The 27791-nt window shown below is 43.1% G+C and overlaps 1 protein-coding gene across 1 annotated transcript in view; it reads right to left on the bottom strand.

The window, feature by feature from the left end:
* The window catches only part of LOC145342571 (BTB/POZ domain-containing protein KCTD19-like), a 108132-nt gene that overhangs the window by 13708 nt on the left and 66633 nt on the right, over window positions 1–27791 (bottom strand). The window contains exons 10-11 of the mRNA XM_080188126.1: window positions 8377–8521; window positions 3903–4293 (exon numbers count right to left, since the gene is read on the bottom strand). Coding sequence (XP_080044252.1) covers window positions 3903–4293; window positions 8377–8521 — 536 coding nt within the window. The remainder of the gene's footprint in view (window positions 1–3902; window positions 4294–8376; window positions 8522–27791) is intronic.

Raw genomic sequence — 27791 nt, 5'->3', positions numbered from 1 at the left:
GTAAGAGTGATTTTCTAATTCACAGTACCTAAAGACAGCCTTACCCAATAACTGAGCATATCAGGAAATTACCTATAATGGAGAGAACATTATTGGCAATTCTTCCATGATTCCATATGCAGATGAAGATTCCCTCAACAGTATGATTGCTTTCTAATTAATGTGTTAGCTTTATAGAAACTAATATTGTGATAAAGAGCCATTCCAGTGATCTATGTTATTTGCAACATGGAAAACTTCAACAACTTAAATTAATCAATGGGAGCAAATTTTCCCTTATTTTTGCAGAGTATAGCAGCGGATAGGAAAAGCAGCTTTGAAACTACCAGCCCCAATGGCAGCTTTCTCCACACAAATGCTCAGAACCTAATCTAACGAGGGTAGATTACGCGATATAGAGGTCTGATAATTATACTCAAATTTATTATAATTGATTCCTGACATCACTGACAGGAAAAATTGTGATGAGACATCCTGACAAATGTGTATGTGATGTCTGTCTCTTTAAGACAATATTGTATAAGACGGTCACCTGATTTGAGGGACCAATGAGAACCAAGAGTGAGCGATCACATCAAAGAGAGAGCGTTCTCTCTCAGGCAGTTTGACTTCTGAAAACATGTAGTAACTTTGTAAGAACTGGAGCTCTGCCCCAGGCAGCCTCAGTGCTGTAATATCCTCCTGAACCATAGTTTTTCTTTATCAATAAATACCTTCCATCTTCCTAACGAAGTCTGAAACCTCTCTTAACATTCTAGAAGCTGGCCATGCAAAAATACATAACACCAACCTAAAAGATGATTTGGGTCTTTCACAAGATTTTGTGCTCCTGTTGCCCTCCTGATTTTAGTTGGTTTTTTAGAGTAAAATGTTTTAAAAGTGAAGTTTTGTCCAGTGGTTTTCTTTCTGTTGACATCATGGAGATTCTTTTTAAAAATATATCTGTTCATATAAGGACTATAAATAATACTATGGTTGAAAATGATTGCAAATGAGAGACAGGGAGACAGAAAATTAAGTACATTGGTTATTTTCACCCTGCTCCTATTGAACAATATGTAAAGTACACCTGGACAACCCATCATATGTCAATAAGATAACCAAGGATCTATAGCCAGAATTCTCCGGCCTCCCATTAGCAGATTTCTTGGCAGCGAGATGCAGTATGCCTTTTGCTAGTTGTGGGATTTCTGGTCCAGCCACTGTCAAGGGAATTCCCTATTGTAGCCACCCCAAACCGTTGGGAAACCTGCAGCAGGAGTGTGCTGAGAGCGGGACTAGAGAATCCACCATGAGCAAACAGCCGGAGAATTCCAACCCAATATCTCTGGAGAAATTCTGTGTGTACAAACAGTATCTTTTGCAAGAGTTGTTATTTATAATCAGTTGTCCTACTCCTGTAGAGCAATAATACTCAAAACATTGTGATGGAATTAGAAAATATACCAACAACTAATAGATAACAGTACTAAAATTGAAGTCACTTCATCAGTTTTTTATAATTTGAATTTAATGGCTAACTGTTTGTTAATGGTATTGTTTGAGATTTTTTTATTTTGTTGAGGGAGATCTGATGTTTGTGACAGAGTAAATGAAGTGCTTTCATGTTCATTTTGACCACTGCAATTGATGTTCTTAGTCAGTGAACTCAAAGCATGCAGAGTGAACATCTGTTTGGGTGATTATTTTTCAAGACTTGGGAACATGGGAAAAATCTTGGTACTACTCCATCAATCTCAGTTCAAACTGGAGCTGCAAATTCCAGATTAATTGGAAAGTATGCAAAGAAAGAATATTTTTAAAGAAAATTACTGAAAAAAAAGTCTTAAGGAGGAAGGAACGCCGTAACATACATTTTCAGAAAGTGCTGCACTTCCATTATAAAGTTTGTAAAATTAAAGATGAATAAATAGTAGAATGGGTAGTATTTAATAAAGGTAACTGCATTTTAAATTTATAATTTGGTATGTAAATAATGTTCCATATCTTTCAGTTCTGAAAAGGGGTACATTATTTATACCTGCTATCGCTCACAAAGTAATGCCTATAATACTGGGCAAATAACTCATTCTTTTCTTGACAAGTACCTGATGTTAACGATTGACATGATCAACTTAAAAAGGTTTCTCAGAAAGCAAAATGTGAACAACAAAATCATATTCCTGATCTGTTATGAATGACCTGCAAAACTACTTTAATCCAGTTCAATTTCTTTTCCTATTTCTGTAACATTAAATCTGATGGATGTTTAAAAAATGTCCTAGTAAATTCATTACCTATTTTTACTTCTAACCTAAACAATTTAGTCATTAAATCAGACACAGTATAATAAGAGTGGGATTTTCTGGCCGTTCCCGTGGCTGGATTATGAGATTTTTCTGAAAGCACAGCCCTGTTCCATGTTCCCTAGTGGTGGAGGGTGCAAACAACAAAAACCTCACTGACAGCTATAGGATCAGAAGATCCCAATTGAGGGCTGCCTCCGCCACCACCAAACACATCGCGAGGGGTGGAAAGCCCCACCCAATGTTTCTTCTTTAATTGAATAAAACTTGAAATTGTAATTTGAATATTTTGCATCTATTTTTGCATGTTTCTTTACAATCATGAATATAATGTTGTTCAATGATTCATACTGAAGTGATAAACTGCTGTAATTAATTAATGGCCACGATTCTCCAGATGTGCAGATGGTACTGGGGCCGGAGAATCATGGAGGGGGGATTGTTGTGCATCTCCTTTGAGATTCTCCCAATTCCACGGCCTGATGTAATCTGGTTCGCTCCCCCAGCAAGGGCATGAACCAGATTAGCATATGCAGGATCAGTTTTCATCCGGATTCTCCCACGTCCTGGGAGCCTTGGGTGTAGCAAAAACTGGTTACCAATGCCATGTGACGGGTTCTGAGACCTTTGAAATCTCTGGGTAGCCAGGGACATGGTTGTGCACTGCTAACTTGGCAGGGCCTAAAAGTTGTGCCTGCAAGCAGCAGAGTCTGAAGGGGGTTCCTGAAGGGGTTGGGCCTTAGATGACCCCACAGAGGATTTCACTCACTCGGGGTTGGAGGTCAGTAGTAGTGCAATGCCCTGATGCTGGCGGGGGGCGGGGCAGAAACATGGTCGTTTAATGATTGGAAGGGAGATTGCCCCTACAGAGGTCAGTGTTGGGGGTGTTCTCCATGTCTGCAGGGGTCACAATGTCCAGTTTTTGTGTGTGTGCATGTGGGGAGTGGGAGGGGCGACATGGTAGCACAGTGGTTAGTACTCCTGCTTCACAGCACCAGGGACCTGGGTTCGATTCCCGGCTGTGTGGAGTTTGCACATTCTCCCGTGTCTGCGTGGGTTTCCTCCGGGTGCTCTGGTTTCCTCCCGTATTCTGAAATATGTGCTGGTTAGGTGCATTTACCTGAACAGGCACCAGACTGTGGCAACTAGGGGAATTTCACAGTAACTTCATTGCAGTGTTAATGTAAGCCTTACTTGTGACTAATAAATAAACTTAAAATTGGGGGGAGAGGAGAACCAGTGGTAGAACCTTCAATTTAACTTTGAGATCAGAGGAGCAGATCTTACCAGCGTCTTTAGATTGTCACTCCAAAAAAAATGCGTGGAAAAATTCAGTGAGAATCTCCCCAGGCTCCAAAGTGCAGTTCAACTGTGAACTGAATTGCACCGATCCTCCCAACAGAAATCTCACAGGATTTTTTGCTGGGTAGAACACTGGAGAATTCCACCCAGTATCTTTTGACTATTCTTAAGCATTTATTAGATTCAAATTGTTTTCACTGTGGAATTAAGCACTAAAATTATCTCCAAATATTATGCTTATTATCTGAACTAGAGAATCTGATTTTTCCCATTATGTTGTTAGTTCTGCTATTAAATGTGGCTGATGTGCTTTACCTTTACATCCAGTATTTGGCAAAAATCCGGCTTTCTCCATGTTATTATTCTTCCATACTTTAACCAATGAAATTAACTTGTCCATTGATGTCATTATTTCAGTCTGTCCATTATGATGCGGTTTGGCTGTTTTTTTTCTTGGTGGACTCTCTGAATCATCAAAACATATATCATTGCTTGAAGTGTAAGAATCCTCAGCCACCTGCCTTTCTCCAACAAAAAATGTGTTTAATTTACTTTTTCTTGCCTTATGAGGCGAAGGAGTTGTACTGTAGTTTTTAGGAGCTGAACTCATGGTCATGTTTCGTGTCTGCGATGTTGTTTTATTACCCCAATTCCAACTAGTCATTCTGCATGGATCTACTTCAGTGATGGCACAGTTTGTATATTCCTGAAAGACAAGAGTTTAATCATTACTGACAAAAAGTCCTGCACTGATGGACATACAATTAATTATGACATATATTAAAGTCATACAATTGAGAAAGGCAGGTGGCTGAGAATTCTTACACTTCACTCAAGGAGGTTAAGTTGCCATGGCAACATGAACTTTTACACTCGTGTTGTAGTCAGTAGTTATGGATAGTGATGGAAGACAGTTTTTGCACATCATAAATGACCTAGATGAGGAAGTGGAGGGATGGGTTAGTAAGTTCGCCAATGACACGAAGGTCGGTGGTGTTGTGGATGGTCTGGAAGGATATCAGAAGTTGCAGCAGGACATAAATAGGATGCAGGACTGGGTGGAGAAGTGGCAGATGGACTTCAACGCGGATAAATGTGTAGTGGTCCATTTTGGCAGGACCAGTGGGATGAACGAGTACACTATCAACGGCAGGAGTCTTAGCAGTGTTGAACAGCAGAAGGATCTTGGGGTCCGGGTCCACAGGACTCTTAAATCGGCCTCGCAGGTGGAGGATGTGGTCAAGAAGGCGTATGGTGTACTGGCCTTCATTAATCGAGGGATTGAGGTTAGGAATCGGGAGGTAATGCTGCAACTTTATAAGACCCTTGTCAGGCCTCACTTGGAGTACTGTGCGCAGTTCTGGTCGCCTCACTATAGGAAGGACGTAGAAGCTATTGAAAGGGTACAGAGGAGATTTACAAGGATGTTGCCTGGATTGGGAGGCATGCCTTATGAAGATAGGTTGAGGGAGCTGGGACTCTTCTCCCTGGAGAGACGAAGGTTGAGAGGCGACCTGATAGAGGTTTATAAAATGTTGAGAGGAATAGATAGGGTGGATTCTCAGAGGCTATTTCCCTGGGTTGAAATGGTCGCCACGAGAGGACACAGATTTAAGGTGCGGGGAGGCAAGTACAGAAGTGATGTTAGGGGTAAGTTTTTCACTCAGAGGGTGGTGAGTGAATGGAATCGGCTGCCATCAGTGGTGGTGGAGGCAAACTTGCTGGGGTCTTTTAAAAGACTTCTGGATGAGTATATGGGATTTAATGGGATTGGGGGTTATAGATAGGTCTATGGATTGGTAGGTATTGATGTGATCGATGCAACTCGTGGGCCGAAGGGCCTGTTTGTGCTGTAGTGTTCTATGTTCTATCACGTAGCTGACAATGGTCAGGATTTTCCCACCACTTTACGTCCATTTTGTGGCGGGAAAATACTGTAAAATTGGGCATTAAGCGGTTAGTGCGAATGGCGCCGGTTTTTGTGAATGGCGTGATTTTATGGCAGCCTGTTCCTGGAACTGAGTGAGAGGCTGGTTAATTTATTTAAATTTATTTGAAATGTTCATTTTACGGTGTTTAGTGAGCTTTTTGCTTAATTATCCAGGTTCGCTTGCCTTTATGGCCTCACTGGAAGAAGTCCTCTCTGACGAGGAAAATGCCTGTTCGCCAGTTGAACTGGAGACCATTGAGGCCCCCCGGGGAGGCCCAGTGCGAGGCAGGGGTGCCCCTTGGACAATGCCTGGCATGTGCGCAATTCCCACAGGGCACCTGGGCAATACCCAGCAGGCAGTGCTGGGGGGCAGGACCAGGGGCAGGGTCAATGGGACAGGCTAATGGGGCAATGCCAGGGGTAGGGCTAGTGGAAGGGTCAATGGGGGTGGAACCTGTGGGGGTAGTGTCAGTGCCTGTGGGTGGGTAGGGCCGATGGAGAGATGGAGTCTATAGGGGGCTAGGGTCTGAGGGGTCCACTGCCACTCTGCACACAATCGGTGCGGGGGGGAGAAGGGTCTGCTGCCACTCTGCACGCAATTGGTGGGAAGGGGACCGCGATTGGTTTGGGTGTTGGTGGGGTCATGATTGGTCTGGACGCCATCTCAGGCTGCAGGCATTGCCGGGGAGGGGGGGAACACTGCTCGAGGCTGCCTGCAGTAGCAGGGGCCTGACAGCTCTCTCTTTGTCTGTTAAAACCCTGCTATTGTTATTGCGCATGTACAGCATCAGAGGTCTGCACATGTGTACTACCTGCCTCTACAGGCTGACAGGTGTGTTAAGCCCTGCCCACAGCCTATCTGGTCAGAAACAGACCAGTCCAAAATTTTGCAGACAGTGCATATTATTGGCCCTGAAAACTCGCCCAAAAAACAGATCTGGAACTCTCCCAGTTTCATAACCGCTTAGAAAAAAATCTCATAAAATTCCATCCAATGAGTTTCTCCCACCCTTACCACTTGCTCTCTTTGATGAAGGATTAGTAGTGCTCTCTTTGGGGGGGATGGGAGCAATGCGTAATCACCATTTCCTCTCTGGGGAGATTGTCTGTCAGCACAGAGATCAGGGCACCCTTTAAAAAGGCTGAATATCCAGGCTGGTGTGGATGTTTCCCACAATGCATAAATTTGCATCAGTCAGTTGGGAGCAACCCATCTGAGGCACTGCTAACACCACCAGGAAATACTCTCGATTTCTCTGCTAGCATGGGCACTTAGTGCTGATTCAGTGAATCGCGGCCACAGAACCCTTGCATGGGATTGGAATACAGTGCTTCTGGCTGAGGCAGGGATGCTACCCTCTGTATCACAGGATGATATCAAGTGTTACAATGTAGCTAATGTGATTTAGCTAAAGAAAGATGTTTGGTAGGTTCAAATTGAAGTAGAAATAGCTGTCTACATCTTTACACTTTGCAACCCATTTTATGTCTAATGGCAACATTCATTAACAGTGGAACTTTATTAATAATCTACATTTCAAAAGTCACTAGTTCTCAGCCAGCTTGTGAGAAGACCACTCAATGGAATCAGCGTTCAATCCAAAAGCCAAAAAAAACCAAGAATGCGATAAGGACAATAAGCTGCATGCAAGATGGTGGAAACTTACATTTCATCCTAATTTGCTTTGAATTTTACAAATATAAAACATGATTGACATAGATTTTTAAAGTATATAACTAAGCTGACTTAAAATTAAGTCAGTGAAAAAGTATTTTAGCAGCAATGTGTCACATTGTGTCACATTCATTATGTCACAGAAGATACATAGCTATGTTTATATTTCATTTCCAGTATGTGAAAATAATGACATTCCTCGTGTCTAAGTAAAAAGGTCCTTTTTTGTTTATCAAACAATCGAAATATATAGGGCGGAATTCTCCTTTTTAATGCAGAGTGTGACTGCAGGCGGGAGAAGCAGTGTTGAAGTTGCTGTATTGCTCAGAATTTAGTTTAAAAAAACTTGAAGGAGTGGCTCATATCAATTAGTGCTGGGTGCACTGCCCAGTCATGGCCATTTCCCACCTTGAGCGAAGCACTCAACTGAACACCTCTGACGGGTCTGCCCACAGGTGTGCATGATGGGAGTCCAGTTGTAATTCATGCCAACTTGCTCTCAAGCCTAGGTGAATGGATTATCCAAGTGGGGTGGAGATGATCATCACAGAGGCCTGATAATGACATGCACATTTAGTATAATTGGGTCCTTGGCACTGACCGTCAGGATTCCTGTTATGTCACTGGTGGGGGTGGGAACAATCACAATGAGATTTTCCTCCAATTTAAAATGCGATTTGGGCCTCTTGCAAGATTTTCTGCTCCTGTTACCAAATCTGCCTGAGAAGAATGGGAGAGGAAAATCCCAGTCATGGTAGACAATAACCTACTCATCAGCAACAGATAATTCAGTTGAGCACAAATTTCAATCAAAATTGCCAAAAATACACTTTTTAAGTTGTAATGGTAGTATGGAGTTGTAATGGAGGCTTTAAGTTGTCTCAAGAATAAGAAACATTTTCTAATAACTTTTTTTGTGTTATGGTAAATGTGAATAATTAGCAAAAATAAATGCTTTTCCATACCAGTGCCAGCAGATGGCACCATTTCCTAATAGAACTTCCCCAATTCTATTATACCTCAATTTAAAGCTATGTCCCAAACAAATAATAAAGATCAGTTAACTGAATAACATTTGATGGCAAGAGGAAAAACAAGTTATTTGAGAAAACTGTCACCATATTTCCTATGGCAGTGGTTACTCATGCTGAAAATAGGAAATTAAACCTGCATATAAGTTATACCTTTTGTGCAACATGATTTAACACATTTTCTTTTTCCTCAAAGCTGGCATGAAATTCCACAGAAGAAACTGAAGTAATAGTTTCTGTAGTAACATCAACTGTCTCTGCACCAACAGTCTCTGTCTCATTTTCTGCACACCATGTTCTAAGTAAAAATAAAAATGTAACATTTTAACAACAAAATGTAATCCACTGGATACCATAATTGAAATTTCTAGTTATTCCAAACAATCACTAGATTACTATTGTTCAGCATAGACACCAAGAATTGGTGCAGTTCAGAAGGTCATTCTGCCCTTTTCCACTGTTCAAATGAGCACTTAGTACTATTCTCCTGTATTCTCCCCATAAACCTGCAGATTGTTTCTTTTCAAATAATCTAATTCCCACTTGAATGCCTCAATTGAACATTACTCTCTCAGGCAGTCCATTCCAAACCGTTCTCCCCCACCCCAATCCTTTCAGTAGGAACAACGTCTCCTATCTAACCTGCCTGGGCCCTTCATGGTTTTGATAGCAGAACCGTTGCAGCTGTTCAGTAATGCACTATGCAGCAAACATTTATTATGGTATTATTTGTATAGTAGCTATTCTAAAGATAGGTAATGGCTCACCAGGGACAGAACAACACATTATGTGAGCTTGAAAACATTGCATCAAAGGGATGTTATGTACTCATTTATTCATGTACCAAATAATTTTAATTGTCAATGTTCTTTTGATGACTGAACCAATATAAATCCACATGCTACAATCTATGAAACAATACTCTAGACATGTTTTTTAGATTTGTTCTCAGGGCATAAATAATACATACAAGGGTACATAAATTGCTCATCCTTGTCTGACCTGAGCAATTGCTTTGCAATTGACTAGTTTTCTATTCCACTTTACAAGGTATTAAGTGGACCAGAATTTTCCTAAACCAGGTACAGGTAAAAGCATCCCTCCTCTGAAGGGTACTATGAACCAGACAGTTGTTTTTATGACAGCTTTCATCTCAGATGCCAGCCTACATATTGTCAAATATACCGTATTCACGACTTACCATGGTAGAATTTAAACTCACAATCCCTGAATTGTGAGACTTGTACCAACCCAATTCTGAAACTACAAATTATTTTTCCCATAAAAACATCACTGTATCAATTCAAACTGATTTTAAGATAATTTACTGCTTTTCCTTTTCAGAAAAATGTGTTACGTGACTAAATGTTAATGCAGCATAATGTGTTGTTCTATACGTAGTGATCCATTTGTCTACCTTCAGAGTAACTACCAAACAAATAATATTATAACAAATAGTATTACTGAAAAGCTGCAACTGGTCTGAGTGCTTTCAGGCATTCGGTAATCATGAAAACACAACATAATGTGTAATATTCTTTTTTTTCAAAATCAAAGTACAACAACTCAATTATATATAATGGCTGGAATTTTACCATCCCGCCTACCACAAGAATCGGAACAGGCGACGGGCGAACATTGGAAAGGTCCGAAGACCTCAGGTGGGATTTTATGGTTTCGGGACAATCTAGGCTATACTGATCAGATTGGTTAGACCAGGTGGACTGGGTCTGCAGCAGGTGGTGAGGGAAAAACATATTCAACCTCATCCTTATCAACGTGCTGGCTACGGATGCATCTGTCTACAACGGTATCGGTAGGAATGACCACTTCACAGTCCTTGTGAAGACACACTGAAAAATAACCTCCATTCTCTTGTGTGGCACTATCACTGTGCTAAGGCTTCAAACAGATCTAGTAACCCAAAACTCGGCATCTATGAGGCGCTCATCAACAGCAGCAAAACTGTATTCCAGCACAATCTGCAATCTCATGCCCTTGCATTATCCCCCACTCAACCATCACCGTCAAGCCAGGGGAATCAACCCTGGTTCAATGGAAAGTTCAGGGGGGCATGCCAGGAGCAGCACCAGAATGAGGTACCAACCTGAAGCTACCAATCAGGAGTACTTGCGTGCCAAACAGCATAAATGGCAAGTGATAGACAGAGCTAAGTGATCCATCAAACAACGGATCAGATCCAAGCTCTGTAGCCTTGCCACATCCAGTCATGAATGGTGGTGGACAATTAAACAACTCACTGGAGGAGGAGGCTCCACAAACATTCCATCCTCAGTGATGGAGAAGCCAGCACATCAGCACAAAAGATAAAACTTAAGAATGCACAGCAATCTTCAGCCATAAGTGCCGAATGGATAATCCATTATGGCCTCCTCCAGTGGTCCCCAACATTACAGATGCCAATCTCCAGCCAACCTGATTCACTCCAAGGGATGTCAAGAAACAGAGACACTGGATATTTGACTTGATTTATTGTCACATGTATTGGGATACAGTGAAAAATATTGTTTCTTGCATGCTATATAAACAAAACATATCATTCATAGGATTCATGAGAATGAATGGGAAAGATGCAGAATATAATGTTACATAGCTAGGGTATACAGAAGATCAGCTTAATATATGGTACATCCATTCAAGAAGTTTGATGGCAGTAGGGAAAATGATGTTCTTGAGTCAGTTGGTACATGACCTCAGACTTTTGTATCTTTTTCCAAACAGAAGAAAGTGGACGACAGCACTTCTTGGATTTATGGGGGTCCTTGATTAAGTTGGCTGCTTTTCCAAGGCAGCAGGAAGTGTAAATGGAGTCAACAGATGGGCGGCTGGTTTGCATGATGGTCTAGGCTACATTCACAACCCTTTGTAGTTTCTTATGGTCTTGAGCAGAGCAGGAGCCATACCAAGCTGTGATACGTCCAGAAAGGATGCTTTCCAGGGTGTATCTATAAAAGTTAGTGAGAGGTTGTAGCCGACATGCTGAATTTCTTTCGTTGCCTGAGGAAGTAGAAAGAGGTGTAGGTGGGCTTTCTTAACTATAGCATCAGTACGGAGGGAACCAGGACAGGTTTTTGGTGCTCTGGGCACCTAGAAACTTGAAGCTCTCGACCATTTCCACTTCACTGTTGATGCAGACAGGGTCATATCCTCCACTACACTTTCCAAAATCAATGACTGTCTCCTTCATTTTACCGACATTAAGGGAGAGATTATTGTCGTCGCACCATTTCACCAGATTCTGTTTCTCTCTTCTGTATTCATCTGTTTGAAATCCGACCCACTGTGAGTAATGTCATCAGCAAACTGAAAATGGAATTACAGCAGAAGTTGTAAGTGTGCATAAGGAGTATAGTAAGAAGCTGAAGATACAGCCTTGCGGGCTACCGGTGTTGAGGATAATCATACAGGAGGTGCCATTGCCTAGCCTTACCGATTGTGTCTGTGGATTAGGAAGCCTGGGATACAGTTGCAGAGGGAGCTGTAGGTCACAGAGTTTGGAGATGAGTTTTGTTGGAATAATGGTGTTGAAGGCTGAGCTGTAGTCAATAAGTAGGAGTTTGACACAAGTGTTCTTGTTATCCAGATGTTCCAGGGTTGAGTACAGGGCCAGGGAGATGGCATCTGCTGTGGACCTGTTGCAACAATACACAAAATGTAGTGGATCCAGGAAATCTAGGAGACCAGAGTTGATGTGTGCCATAACTAGCCTTTCAAAGCACTTCATACAAATGGATATCAGAGCCACAAGGCGATAGTCATTAAGGTACACTGCTGGCACTTTTTTTTGGTAGAGGGATGATGTTTGCCTTTGTGAAGTAGGTAGGGACTCAGATCGGTGTGAGGAGAGGTTAACAATGTCTGCGAATACCCCTGCCAGTTGGACCGTGCAGGATCTGAGTGCTCGTCTGGATATCCCAATCCAGCCAGTAGCTTTCCGTGGGTTAACTTTCAAGAAGGCCAATCTGATGTCTGTGATGATGACCTCAGATACCTGTTCAGTCAAGGCTTCCTGGGTGGATAGTGGATACTGCAAAAGCAATGGTCTCTGACAATATTCCAGCAACAGTACTGAAAGACTTGTGCTCCAGAAAATGCGGTTCCCCTTGCCAAGCTCTTCCAGTAGTTACAACACTGGCATCTACCTGACAATGTGGAAAGTTCCGCAGGTATGTCCAGTACACAAAAAACAGGACAAATCCAATCCGTCAATCACCACCCCATCAGTCTATTCTCGATCCAACAGTAAAGTGATGGAGGAGGTCTTCAACGGTACTATCAACAATACCTGCTCAGCAATAACTTGCTCAGTGTTGCCTAGCTTGGGTTTCACCACGATCACTCAGCTCCTGACCTCATTAACAGCCTTGGTTCAAACATGGACAGAGGAGCTGAATTCCAGAGGCAAGAGTGACAGTCCTTGACACCAAGGCCACGTTCGAGCAAGTGTGGTATCAAAAAGCCCAAGCAAAACTGGAATTAATGTGTATCGGGGGCAAATTCTCCACTGGCTGATAACATACCTGGCACAAAGGAAGATGGTTGTGGGGGATCAGTCATCTCAGCTCCAGGACATCTCTGCAGGAGTCTCCAGGTTGTGTATTAGGCCCAACCATCTTCAGCTACTTCATCAAAACCTTCCCTCATTCATAAGGTCAACAGTGGGTATGTTTGCTGGTGATTGAACAACATTGAGCACTATTCACAACTTCTCAAATATTGAAGCAGTTCAAATGCAACAAGATCTGGACAATATCCAAGCTTGGGCTGCTATGTGGCAAGTAACATTTGTGCTACACAAATGCTAGGCAATGACTGTCACCAATAAGAAACACTACCCCTTGATACTCAATGGTGTTACTATCACTGAATCGCCCATTATCAACATCCTTGGGGTTGCCATTGACCAGAAACTCAACTGGACTCACCACATAAAAACAGTGGCATTGTGAGTCCACTCAATTACTGCAATTAAGCTGCATTTTAAGAAGGCAGCTTACTATCATCTTCTTAAGGGCAACAAGGGATGGACAATAAATGCTGGCCAGCCAGAAACATCCACGTCTCACGAATGAACAAAAAAATTCCGATGATCCTTGTGGCAAAAGCTTAGATTCACAGATGCAATACAAGTCATTTGACCCACTATGGTAATGCTAGCTCTGTGCAAGTAACCTAGATAGTCTAATTCCCTATTGCTTTCCCTGAAAATGGAAAAACTGAAACATTTCTACACAGTCCCAATCATTCCTTTAAATGCTTACAAATGTCGGATCATGTGAAGCAGACAAGACATGCCTACGAAATCCGACAGTTTGATATGACATACTCACAAATTCAGCCAGGTCTGACAATGTAAATATGTTAAAATAAATTTAAAACTTAAGTTAACTACAGAAAAAGCCTTTAGTCTTGATAAAATAGCAATCTAAAATGGACAGCTTGTAAAAAGTTGAGTAAAGTAAAATTAACAGCTTTTCAAAGGTGTGCAAATTGATTAACTGACATTAAAAAGCCCTGGAGCTATTTACAGAAAAAAGGTGGCAGCAGAATAGATAGATGAGAAGAAACAGCAACACATCCTTAATGGCAAAGATCTCAACACACTCATGTGAGAGTATGGATGTTATTTTTTAAAATATTTTTGGGAAATATTGTGTTATTCTATAAAGAAGCTATGTGTCTAAGTGCATGTAAATGATTTAATTAAACTAGGAAAAGATTAATGCAGACCATGTGTCTGTAAGAGCTGCGTGATGAAAGGACTGAAAATGTTAAACGCTTGCATTTATAATGAAGCTACAGTCAAGTGGCTTTATAAGTAAATAATTAAGTTTAGAAATTGCATTACAAGATGGTGAGGGATTTAGATTTTTCAGCTATTAAATTTCAAAGGGAAGTAAAATGCTTTTACAGCTTGCAAAAATTTCATAAACAAGGGAAGGTTATTAAATTTTATTTAATCCCAAAAGTGGGGTAATAGGAAAGACACAAAATTTTTATATTTTGGAAAAGTTAAGTTCAAAGAAGTGCCAAGAACAATAAAATTGAAGATAAATGCCATAAAAGGATATGCAAGGAGAAATGTTGAACTGATTTGGTGTTGTGTTGTGTAAGGAAGACTGCCAGAAAATAGCTCTGGACTGAAGGAGGTGAACTTATCAGCCACCCAATCAAGGCAGAAAATTTTTGAGCTGCAAAAAAACAGACTTGTTCTGAAGTTTTTTTGGATTTCCACAGCAGAGTGGAAGTGAGTTTGAGACGTTGTGTGTTATACCCTTCTAAAAGAGACAGCAGTTTTGGCTTGGGTATCATTGGACTTTTATGGTTAAAAATCTATATCAGAAAGATGTTACTTCTGTGTATGACCAAGTAAGGAGTCTTTTGGAGGGAATGTTTTGTAAGAATATTGTAAATGATGTTACTGTTATCTAGTGTGTTAAAATTTTCTTTTCTTTGTGTTAATATACTTCTTACCTTTAATTTTTTTAAGTCCCAAAAATGTACCTGGACTTCTTGCTGCTGCGATCAATACATTTTCTTCTTGTTTTCGGAATACAAAAAAGAATGATATGCCTTGACATAAGGCAAGTTCCCCTATTCAATTTGGTTTGCAATTAACAATTGCTGTAGTCATAACACAAGGAAGTCAAGAGTTGTTGGTACCTTCTAGGGAACAAGAAGTGTAGGAAACAATGAACACTATCTCCTGCCAATGCAATTTGGCCATGTGTGCATATGCACTGGTCTGCAAAGACGTCATCACTTTTCTGTACTGAAAATATGGTTTTGTAGACAAAAAATGTTTGATTTTGATTTGATTTATTCTTGTCACATGTATTAGTATACAGTGAAAAGTATTGTTTCATGCTCACAACACAAAACATACTCTACACTAGGGAAAGAAAGGAAAGAGTGCAGGGTTACAGTCATAGCTATGGTGTTAAGAAAGATCAACTTAATGCGAGGTAGGTCCATTCAAAAGTCTTTTGGCAGCAGGGAAAAACTCTTTTTGAGTCTACTGTTAAATGATCTCAGACTTCTATATCTTTTTCCTGTTGGAAGAAGGTGGAACAGAGTGTATTCAGAGTGCATGGGTCCTTGATTAAGCTGGCAGCTTTCCAAGGCAGCAGGAAGTGTAGACAATATCAATGGATGGGAGGTTGGTTTGAGCGATGCTCTGGGCTTCACGCATGACCCTTTGTAGTTTCTTGCAGTCTTGGGCAGAGCAGGAGCAATACTAAACTGTGATACAACCAGAAAGAATGCTTTCTATGGTGCATCTGTAGAAGTTGGTGAGAGTCGTAGTGGATATGTCAAATTTCCTTAGTCTCTGGAAAAAGTAGAGGTTTGGTGGGCCTTCTTAACTACAGTGTCCGCATGGAGGGACCAGGACAGATTTTTGGTGATCTGGACAAGTAGAAACTTGAAGCTCTCGACCGTTTCTATTTCATCCCCATTAATGTAGACTGGGACATGCCCTCCATTATGCTTCCTGAAGTCGATGACTGTCTCCTTTGTTTTGTTGACATTGATGTGTGCCGGTCTTAATAGCTGCACCCTCACAATTAACCAGTCAGATGCCAATTATCTCACATAATTGTCAATGAGCCATCAAACAATCCATAAGAGGCAAGAAAAATATTGTTCATGCTGCAACTCAAACAGAAAACTGGAAGCCACTTCCCAGGTAAAGGGGGCACCACTTCACTTTCTGCATTACTGTGCTAATGCACAAGCCACCAGCTGCTCACTGTCACTCTGTCCATTTACTTCCTCAGGTTTTTCATGAAGCATGATCAAAATAACATTCATGTTGAGATTCTCCAAGTCGCACTTTCCATTGGAATCTCATCCGCCAGATTAGAGGGTCAGTGCTCCCTGCAGGGCAAAACTGTGCAATACGCAACAGATTACCACAAATTTCGCCATTTTGACAGGTGAGTACTGAAAAGCCTCTCTTTCAGGCACCAGAACGTGAATACAGCCTCCCTGCTTAACCGCTCTATCACTTCTGCACAGTTGAATAAACTGGGCTTGTACTCGTTAGAGTTTAGAAGAATGAGAGGAGATCTCATTGAGACGTATAAGATGATGAATGGGATGGATAGGATAGAGGTGGAAAGACTCTTCCCGCTCAAAAAAGACAATAGGACTAGGGGGCACAGCCTCAAGATAAAAAAGGGGCGGTTTAGAACGGAGTTGAGGAGGAACTTCTTCACTCAAAGGGTGGTGAATCTCTGGAATTCTCTGCCCGTTGAAGTGGTGGAGGCTGCCTCGCTAAATATTTTTAAGACGCGGGTTGATGGGTTTTTGATAGGAGAGGGGATTAAGGGTTATGGGGAGAGGGCGGGAAAGTGGAACTGAGCAGCGACAGATCAGCCATGATCTTATTGAATGGCGGGGCAGGCTCGAAGGGCTGGATGGCCTACTCCTGCTCCTATTTCTTATGTTCTTATATTCTTATGAATCATTTTTATCCCTCACAATTTATTGGTCCTGCACTATGGCGTCATCAGTCACAGCTTCAAGGGGCAACCCTTGTCACATAATAACCACCCAAATCCTAGACACAATCTACTGAGAATAGCATGGAAATCTGGATGATAGCAGACAGAGGTGTCCTTGAGCATCTGCCCAGTTGCATTGGTATTCAGAATCCACAACTGGCTTTCACAAAGGATCACTACATTTAATGAACAAAGCCACTTTCTTTTTTTTTGTTATTTGTTCTGAGTTGTGGGCCAGTATTTATTGGCCATCCCTAATTGCCCTCCTGAAGGTGGTGGGTAGCTGCCTTCTTGAACCGCTGGAGTCCATGAGGTACAACTACAGTACTGTTAGGGAGTGAGTTCCAGGATTTTGACCCAGTGATAGTGAAGGAACTGCAACATAGTTCCAAACTAGGGTGGTGTGTGGCTTGGAGGGAAACTTCCATGCGTTGGTGTTCCCATACATCTGCTTGTCCTTCTAGGGGGTATAGGTCTTGAGTTTGGAAAGTGCTGTCAAAGGAGCCTAGGTGAGTTGCTGCAATGCTTCTTGTAGTTGGTACATAGCGCTGTCACTACTACGTCACGGGTGGTGTAGGAGCGAATGTTGAAGGTAGTGGATGGGGTGCCAATCAAATAGACTGCATTATCCTGTTGTCAAGTTTCTTTCGTGTTTACTGATCAATGCAAGTAGAGAATATTCTGTCACACACCTGACTACCATCTTGTAGATGGTGGATAGCTTGTGTATGTCAGAAGGTGAGTTACTTCACACAGAATTCCCAACCTCTAATGTGCTCTTGTGGCCACAGTAATTATATAGCTGGTCCAGTTTGGTGACTGATAAATAGTAATCCCCATGATATTGATAATGAGGACTCAGTGATAGTAATGCCATTGACTGTCAAGGGGAGATGGTTAGATTCTTTCTTGTTGAAATAGGCATTGCCTGGTATCCATGTGGTGTGAATGTTACTTCTCACTTATTAGACCAAGGCTGAACATTGTAAAGTCTTGCTGCATATGGATACCAACTGCACCAGTGTCTAAGGAATCCCAAATGGTGCTAAATATTGTGTAATCATCCATGAACTGACCTTATTAGTAAACTTTCATCCATCATAAGGTCAGTTCATGGATGATGTCTGAGGCTTAACCATCTTCACCTGTTTCATTAGTAAACTTTCATCCATCATGAAATAGGTGAAGATGGTTAAGCCTCAGACACGACACTGAGGAACTCTTGCAGCAATGTTCTGGGACTCAGGACAAACAAAAGATATAAAGTGGCGTGGGAGGGTGAGCTGGGAGAAGGATGCTGAGATGCTTCAATGTGATTTGGACAAACTGAGTGAGTGGGCAAATGCAGTAGAGTTTGTGGTAGCAAAAACAGAAAGGCAGATTATCTGAATGGCTATAAATTGAGAGGGGGGAATGTGCAACAAAATCTGAGTGTCTTCGTACACCAGTCACTGAAGGTAAGTATTCAGGTGCAGCAAACGATAAAGGCAGCAAATCACATGTAGGCCTTCATAGCAAGAGGATTCGAGAACGGGAGCAGGGATGTCATGCTGCAATTCTACAGGGCCTTGGTGAGGCCACACCTGGAAAAGTGTCCAAAGTTTTGGTCTTCTTATCTGAGGAAGGATGTTGTTGCTATAGAAGGAGTGCAGCAAAGATGTACCAGACTGATTTCTGATACGGTAAGACTGATATATGCGGAGAGATTGAGTTGGTTAGGATTATATTCACTGGAGTTCATAAGAGTGAGCAGGGGGGAAATCTCAGAGAAACCTATAAAATTCTAACAGGACCAGACAGGGTAGATGCAGGAAGGATAAGAACATAAGAACATAAGAAATAGGAGCAGGAGTAGGCCATCTAGCCCTTCGAGCCTGCCCCGCCATTCAATAAGATCATGGCTGATCTGTTGTGGCTCAGTTCCACTTTCCCGCCCTCTCCCCATAACCCTTAATCCCCTCTCTTATCAAGAACCCATCAACCCGCTTCTTAAAAATATTTAGCGAGGCAGCCTCCACCACTTCAACGGGCAGAGAATTCCAGAGATTCACCACCCTTTGAGTGAAGAAGTTCCTCCTCAACTCCGTTCTATACCGCCTCCCCTTTATCTTGAGGCTGTGCCCCCTAGTCCTACTGTCTTTTTTGAGCGGGAAGAGTCTCTCCACCTCTATCCTATCCATCCCATTCATCATCTTATACGTCTCAATGAGATCTCCCCTCATTCTTCTAAATGTTCCTGATGGTGGGAAAGTCCTCCATCACTCACACTCAACAATCAGCAGGCAAAAGCGTTCTCTTCCTATTGAGGAACACTTCAGCGGTCACGGGCATCGAACCTCTGATCTTCGGGTAAGCATTCTCCAAGGCGGCCTTCACAACACGATAGCGCACAGTCACTGAGCAGAGACTGATAGCCAAGTTCTGCACACGAGGACAGCCTCAATCAGGATCTTGGGTTCATGTCACACTATCTGTGACCCCATGACTTGCCTGGGCTTGCAAAACCTCAATAACTGTCCTGTCTGGAGACAATACACATCTCTTTAACCTGTGCTTAACACTCTCTCCACTCACAATGTCTGTACCTTTAAGACTTGATTACCTGTAAAGACTCGCATTCCAATCATTCTTTTGTAAACTGAGTTTGCGTCTTTATATGCCCTGTTTGTAAATAGAATTCCCACTCACCTGACGAAGGAGCAACGCTCCAAAAGCTATGGTTTTTGCCACCAAATAAACCTGTTGGACTTTAACCTGGTGTTGTGAGAACTCTTACCGTGTTTACCCCAGTCCAACGCTGGCATCTCCATATTGGGAAAGTCTAGAATCAGGGGTCATAGTCCATGGACAAAGGGTTATTCTTTTAGGACTGATATGAGGAGAACTTTCTTCAGCAAGAGTGTGGTAAATCTGTGGAAATAGCCAGCAGTTGAGGCCAAAATATTTCAAGGAGTTAGATGTAGTTCTTGGGATGAAGGGAATCAAAGGATATGGAGAGGGGAAGGCAAGATCTGCCATGAGTTGGATGATCAGCTATGATCGTAAGGGCGAAGCAGGCTCGAAGGGCAGAATAGCCTACTACTGCCATTTTCTAAGTTTCTATGACTGACCTTCAAAAACCACAAACATCTTTCTTTGCTAAGAATGACTCCAACCTGTAATGAGTTCCCCTGCTTCGATTCCCATTAACTTTAGTTTTGCTAGGCCTCATTGATTACAGACGTGGTCAAAAGCAATCACTTTCATCTCAGCTTTGGAGTCAATTCTTTTGTCCATGTTTGAACTAAAGCTGTAACGAGGTTAGGAGCTCAGTGACCTTGGGACAACTTAAGCATTAGTGAGCAGGATATTGCTGAAGAACTGCAGCTTGATAGGACTGCTGACAACTCCTTCCATCACATTACTGATGGTCGAGAGTGGACTAATGGGGTGATAAATGGCTGGGTTTGATCTGTCCTTTTTGTGGATAGGACATATCTGGGCAATTTTCCACATTTCCAAGTAGATGCTGTTGTTCTAGCTGAACTGGAACATCTTGGTTAAGGACGCGGCTAATTCTGGAACACAAGTCTTCAATGTATTGCTGGAATGTCAGGGACATAGCTTGTGCAGTAGCCAGCACATTTACCAGTCTCTTGATATCACGTGGAGTGAATCAAATTGGCTAAAGACTGGCACCTGTAATGCTGGGGACCTCCAGAAGAGGCCAAGATAGATTATCTACTTAGCATTCCTGTCTGAAGATGGTTACAAGTGGTTCAGTCGTGTGTTTTGCACTGATGTGCTGGACACCCCCATCATGAGGATGGAGATATTGTGGAGCCTCCTCCTCTACTAAGTTGTTTAATCACCCACCAATATTCACTACTGGATATGGCAGGACTACAGAGCTTAGATCTGATCACTGGTTGTGGAATTGCTTAGCTCTATCACATGCTGCTTACACCATTTGGCCTGCGCATTGTCCTGTGTTGCAGTTTCACCACGTTGATATTTCAGACATGCCTGGTGCCATAAGGTTAGATTGTGATCGTATATAACTCTGCTGCTGCTGATGACCCACAGCACCTCATGGATGCCATTTTGAGTTGTTAGATCTGTTTGAAATCTCTCCAATTTAGCACAGTGGTAGTGCCACACAACATAAGAGAGGGTATCCTCAATGTATAGACAGGACTTCCGACTCCACAAGGACTGTATGGCAGTCAATCCTACCATTTTTACCCTGAAGAGATGCATCTGCAACAGGTAGCTCCCTCACCACCAATTGAAGACCCAGGCAAACAGCTTTAGGGCTCAGGCACCTCAATCATAGTGGTGCTACCAAACCACTCTTGGTGATGGATTTTGAAGTCCCCCACCCAAAGTACATTCTGGACCCTTGCCACCCTCAGTGCTTCGCCAAGTGGTGTTTAATAGAGAAGAATACTGATTCATTAGCTGAGAGTAATGTCAGATGGTAATATGCAGGTTTCCTTGTCCGAACAAAGAACAAAGAAAATTACAGCACAGGAACAAGCCCTTCAGCTCTCCAAGTCTGCACCAAACATGCTGCCTGATTTAACTAAACCCCCCTACACTTCCGGAGACCATATCCATCTATTCGTGTACTTGTCAAGATGCCCCTCAAAAGTTACTACCGCATCCGCTTCCACTACCTCCCCCGGCAACGAGTTCCAGGCACTCATCACATTTTGTGTAAAAAATCTGCCTCGTACATCTCTTTTAAAACTTGCCCCTCGCACCATAAACCTATGTCCCCTAGTAATTGACTCTTCTATCCTGGGAAAAAGCTTCTGACTATCCACTCTGTCCATGCCTCTCAGAATCTTGTAGACTTCTATCAGACCTCCCCTCAACCCGTCACTCCAATAAGAACAAACCAAGTTTCTCCAACCTCTCCTCATGGCTAATGCTCTCCATACCAAGCAACACCCCAGTAAATCTTTTCTGTACCCTCTCCAAAGCCTCCACATCCTTCTGGTAGTGTGGCGACCAGAATTGGACACTATATTCCAAGTGCGGCCTCACTAAAGTGTCAACATGACTTGCCAATTTTTAAACTCAGTACCCCGGCTGATGAAGGCAAGCATGCCGTACGCCTTCTTGACTACCTTCTCCACCTGCATTGCCACTTTCAGTGACTCGTGCACCTGTACACCCAGATCCCTTTGCCTATCAATACTCCTAAGGGTTCTACCATTTATTGCATATTTCCTATCTGTATTAGATGCAAAATGCATTACCTCACATTTGTCTGGATTAAACTCCATCTGCCATCTCTCTGTCCAAGCCTCCAAACTGATCTATACCCTGCTGTATCCTCTGATGGTCGTCATCGCTATCCACAAATCCACCAACCATTGTGTCGTCTACAAACTTAATCAATCCAGTTACATTTTCCTCCAAATCATTTATATATATTGGAAGCAGCAAAGGTCCTACCATTGATCCCCGAGAACACCACTTGTCACAGCCCTCCATTCAGAAACGCACCCCTCCACTGCTACCCTCTGTCTTCTTTGACCAAGTAAAAAGTCTGACAACACCAGGTTTTAGTCCAACCGTACTAAAACCTGGTGTTGTCAGACTTTTTACTGTGTTTAGTCCAGTCCAACGCCGGCACATCCACATCATGATTTCTTTGACCAAGCCAGTTTTGTATCCACCTTGTGGACACAAAACTACCAAGTCAACCTGCAAATTAACCTTAAGAGAATCTTGAACTAGGATTCCTAAGTCTCTCTGCGGTTCCGATTTTTGAATTCTCTCCCCATTCATAAGAACATAAGAACATAAGAAATAGGAGCAGGAGTAGGCCATCTGGCCCTTCGAGCCTGCCCCGCCATTCAATAAGATCATGGCTGATCTGTCGTGGCTCAGTTCCACTTTCCCGCCCTCTCCCCATAACCCTTAATCCCCTCTCTTATCAAAAACCCATCAACCCGCTTCTTAAAAATATTTAGCGAGGCAGCCTCCACCACTTCAACGGGCAGAGAATTCCAGAGATTCACCACCCTTTGAGTGAAGAAGTTCCTCCTCAACTCCGTTCTGAACCGCCCCCCCTTTATCTTGAGGCTGTGCCCCCTAGTCCTACTGTCTTTTTTGAGCGGGAAGAGTCTTTCCACCTCTATCCTATCCATCCCATTCATCATCTTATACGTCTCAATGAGATCTCCCCTCATTCTTCTAAACTCTAACGAGTACAAGCCTAGTTTATTCAGCCTCTCCTCATAGCTCAACCCCCTCAACTCCGGTATCAGCCTAGTAAACCTCCTCTGCACTCCCTCCAAGGCCAAAATATCCTTGCGCAGGTGCGGCGCCCAAAACTGCACACAGTACTCCAGCTGCGGCCTCACCAATGCCCTATACAGCTGCAGCAAGACCTCCCTACTTTTATATTCAATCCCCCTCGCTATGAAGGCCAGCATCCCATTCGCCTTCCTGACCACCTGCTGCACCTGCAGGCTGGGTTTTTGCGACTCATGCACAAGGACCCCGAGGTCCCTCTGCACATTCAGAAAATAGTTTATAAGAATATAAGAAATAGGAGCAGGAGTAGGCCATCTAGCCCTTCGAGCCTGCCCCGCCATTCAATAAGATCATGGCTGATCCGAAGTGGATCAGTTCCACTTTCCCACTTTCTCCCCATAACCTTAATTCCCCTGTCTATCAAAAACCTACCCGTGATTTAAATATATTTAACAAGGTAGCCTCCACCACTTCAACGGGCAGAGAATTCCAGAGATTCACCACCCTTTGAGTGAACAAGTTCCTCCTCAACTCTGATCTAAACTGCGCCCCCCCCTTACCCTGAGGCTGTGCCCTCTAGTCCTGCTATCCTTTCTAAGCAGGAAGAATCTCTCTACCTCTACCCTATCCATCCCCTTCATTATCTTATACCTCTATTTTTTTCTCTATATGCCTCAATATATGCCTCTATTTTTTCAACCAAAGTACAGTATCTCACATTTTCCAACACTGTATTCCATTTGCCACTTTTTGCCTACTTTCCTAACCTGTCCAAGTCCTTCTGCAGCCTTCTCAATACTACCTGTCCCTACACCTATCTTAGTATCATTTGCAAACTTAGCCGCAATGCCTTCAGTTCTTTCATTTCAGAAAATTACAGGCCAGTTAGCCTGACCTCGGTCATTGATAAGAATCCTGAGTCCTTTATTAACGATAAAATTTCAGAATATTTGGAAGTGTAAGTTAAAATAGGGCAAAGTCAGCACAGTTTCATCGGGGGGACATGTGCCTGACAAACCCGTTACATTTCTTTGAGGAGGTAACAAGCAAGTTAGGCAAAGGAGAGCCAGTGGACGTTATCTACTTGAATTTCCAACAAAACTTTTGAGAAGGACTGCACAGGAGGCTGCTGAATAAGATAAGAGCCCATGATGTTAGAAGCAAGGTACTAGCATGGATAGAAGGTTGGCTGACTGGCAGAAGGCAGAGTGGAGGCATAAAGCAGTCCTCTCAGGATGGTAGCCCGTGACTAGTGGACTTCCACAGGAGTCCAAAACTGTTACAAGCTTTTCCTCCAATTAGAAAATATCCCATTCTATCCTTTTCGGCCTAAATGGATGACCGCACATTTGGCTATATTTAAACTCAAGCACCACAGTTCTGCACGTTCAGTTAATCTATCAATAACTCCAATCAATTTCATCAATCTATACTGGTAGAGGTACCGATCTTTGTGTAACTGGCAAATTTGGATATTTGGTTTTCTAACTTATTAATTAAATCATTATCAATTTAGATGAATAGTTGGGGCCACAAATAGATAAGTGTGGGACACCACAAGTCACATCATGCATTTAGAGTACCACCCATTATTCCTACTCTCACCACCTAGTCAACTGATGATCTATCCTGGTCAAACATTTTCTCTGCTTTCTCTGGGCTCCCTTCTCAGGCAGTGAGCTTTGAGTTTCTGCTCATCTCTCCAACCAGTCAACTGCCAAAGGTCATGGTTTTCAGCAACTGTCTCTCAGTTGTCACTGTCAATGTCTGCCATTTTCTTATCTCATTTGTAAGTGTCCTTGAACAGAGGTATGGATGACCAGGAAGCCAGTTCACTATACAGAAGTTCGTTAGGTATATGGCCATTATTCACCGATAAACACTGCTGAGCCAGTGCAGATGTCATTGGATTAGTGTATGCTGATGGACTTAACACACTCTAAGATCAAATTGGTGACCTTGTTCTGCCAGGACGTGCCAGAAATAGCGGAAGTAAAAATTGTTCAGCCTTTTCTCCTGCCTAGGTCACACCGCTGTAGACAAATGCACTGTGGTTGATTCATAATTTAGGATTCTCAGTTAGGTTGCTCTTTTATTCCACATTCATATTGGACAATTCCATTGTTTGCTGGAGCAGAGAGAGAGAGAGCTAAGATTTTACCTGTTAAAAACCTGTTTAAAATAAGTTTAAAGCACTTTACTCTTTGTAGAACTGTTTAAAGCATTTATTTATTGTATTTACTGCTTTAAGAATTCTGAGGGTGTGGTGAAAAGGCATTTGTGGACCAGCCTGCTTTAAATCAGCGCCAGGTTTAAAAGGAGGCCTGGTGTAGACAGCGGGCAGCGTCTGAGCGGGCAGCGGAGTGAGTGGGAAGCAGAGTGAGTTAATAGGGCTTAATATCAAAAAGGGCTTGAAGGAAAAAGGCCAGGTGAGTTCGTTTGGAAAAAAAACAAGGAAAAAAAAAATTTTTTTCAAAACTACTACAGCAAGAAACAAGGAAAAAAATTTTTTCCCCATAAAAAATTACAGTGAATAATGGAGGGGCATGTGATGTGTGGTTTCTGTATGATGTGGGAACTGGCGGACCCCAGGGTCCTTCCCAGTGACCATGTCTGCAGTAAGTGCAGGTTGCTGGAGGAGCTCCAGCTCAAGGTGGATGAGCTGGCCTCTGAGCTACAGACACTGAGGCTCATCAGGGGGAGAGAGGGTGCCCCTAGACTGGCTAAATCTAAGGGTCAGGGACAAAAGGGGGCTGCTGGGAGGAGGAAAGGGGGTGAGGAGCGGAGGCCTCAGCCTCTTAATCTGCATAACAGGTTTGAGGTTCTTGCTTCCAGTCTGGAAGAGGACGAGGCAGGTGAGGTTGGTGAGCAAACTGCACACGGTACAGTGATGCAGCAGGACATAGGCAAAGAGAAGGGGAAAAGGAACGTAGTAGTGATTGGAGATAGTGGGGTGAAGAGTATTGACACTGTCCTTTGTCACAATGACAAAGTGCACAGAAGGGTGTGTTGTCTGCCTGGTGCTCGGGTACAGGATGTCGCAGCTGGGCTGCAGAGGAACCTGGAGTGGGAGGGTGAGAACCCGGTCGTTGTAGTACATGTGGGTGCCGGCGACGTAGGCAAAGTGCGGACTGAGGATCTGGGGAGGGAGTATGAGAAGCTGGGAATGGAATTAAAAAGTAGAACCGACAAGGTGGTCGTCTCTGGGCTACTGCCTGAACTGAGTGCAGACGGGCGTAGGGTTGACAGGATAAAGGAAGTGAATGGGTGGCTCAGGGATTGGTGTGCGAGGAATGGGTTCGAATTTATGGGGCATTGGCACCAGTATTGGGGTAGGTGGGACTTGTTCGGGCGGGATGGGGTTGGTCTGAATCGTGCTGGGACCAGAGTGTTGGCGAATCGAGTAAAGAGGACTGTAGACAGGGCTTTAAACTAATTGGGGGGGGGAGGGTGCGAGGGTAGGTGACGCTACGAGGTCTAAAGTTAAGGATAGGGTACAGGTAAGGGAAGAGGCCAAGGATGTCCCAATTGGTGGCGTTACGGCAAATAGGGTCCAGGTGAAGGCTGGGATGAAAGCGCTTTATCTGAATGCACGAAGCATTCGGAATAAAGTGGATGAGCTGGTGGTGCAGATCGACACAAATGGATACGATCTGGTGGCCATTACAGAGACGTGGCTGCAAGGTGACAGGGACTGGGAGATGAATGTACAGGGCTATCAAGTGTTTAGGAAGGATAGGCAGGAGGAAAGAGGGGGTGGCGTAGCTCTGCTGATTAAGGATAGTATCAAGGTGGTAGCAAGGGATGATATCGGAGCCAAAGAGCAGAACGTGGAATCGTTGTGGGTGGAGATTAGGAACAGCAAAGGGAGGAAGACGCTGGTGGGTGTCGTCTATAGGCCCCCGAATAATGATCTGGAGGTGGGGCGGGCTGTTAACACGCAAATAAGTGCGACGGCAGTAGTTATGGGAGATTTCAATCTGCATATTGATTGGTCGACCCATGTTGGACGAGGTGGGCTCGAGGAGGAGTTCTTGGAATGCTGCTGGGATAATTTCCTTGAACAGTGTGTGTTGGAGCCGACGAGGGAGCGAGCTATCTTGGATCTGGTGCTATGTAATGAGGCGGGTAGAATTAGGGACCTTGCGGTGAAGGATCCTCTTGGAGAGAGTGATCATTGTATGGTGGAGTTTCTGGTGCAGATGGAGGAGGAGAAAGTGGGTTCCCGGACACGCGTCCTTTGTTTGAATAGAGGGGAGTATGGTAGGATGAGAGAAGAATTGGCAAATGTGGACTGGGGGAGTGCGTTGGAAGGTAGGTCTGCTGAGGAGCAGTGGAGGATCTTTAAGGAGATCTTTCTTGGTGCTCAGCAGAAATTTATTCCGATGGTCAAAAAGGACAGTAGGAAGAGAGGTAATAAGCCGTGGATAACGAAGGAGGTGAAGGAAAGTGTTAAAAGCGGAGGAATTTAGAGTAGCTAAGAGCAGTGGGCGAGAAGAGGATTGGGAAAGGTTTAAATGTCAACAAAGATTGACAAAGAAGTTGATAAAGGAGGGTAGGAGAAGCTATGAGGCTGGGCTAGCACTTAATATAAAAAAGGATAGCAAGAGTTTTTATAAATATATAAAAAGGAAGAGGCTGGCTAGGGTGAACGTTGGTCCTTTAGAGGATGAGAAAGGGGAGCTAGTGGTAGGGGATGGGGATATGGCTAAGGTCTTGAATAACTTTTTTGTTTCTGTCTTCACGGAGGAGGACGTGAATAATTTGCCGGGTGTTAGCGATGGAAAG

Source organism: Carcharhinus amblyrhynchos, chromosome 4 (assembly GCF_965287045.1).
Source record: "Carcharhinus amblyrhynchos chromosome 4, sCarAmb.v2.hapA, whole genome shotgun sequence".
Lineage (NCBI taxonomy): Eukaryota > Metazoa > Chordata > Chondrichthyes > Carcharhiniformes > Carcharhinidae > Carcharhinus > Carcharhinus amblyrhynchos.
This window is presented reverse-complemented; position numbering and strand designations above follow the sequence as displayed.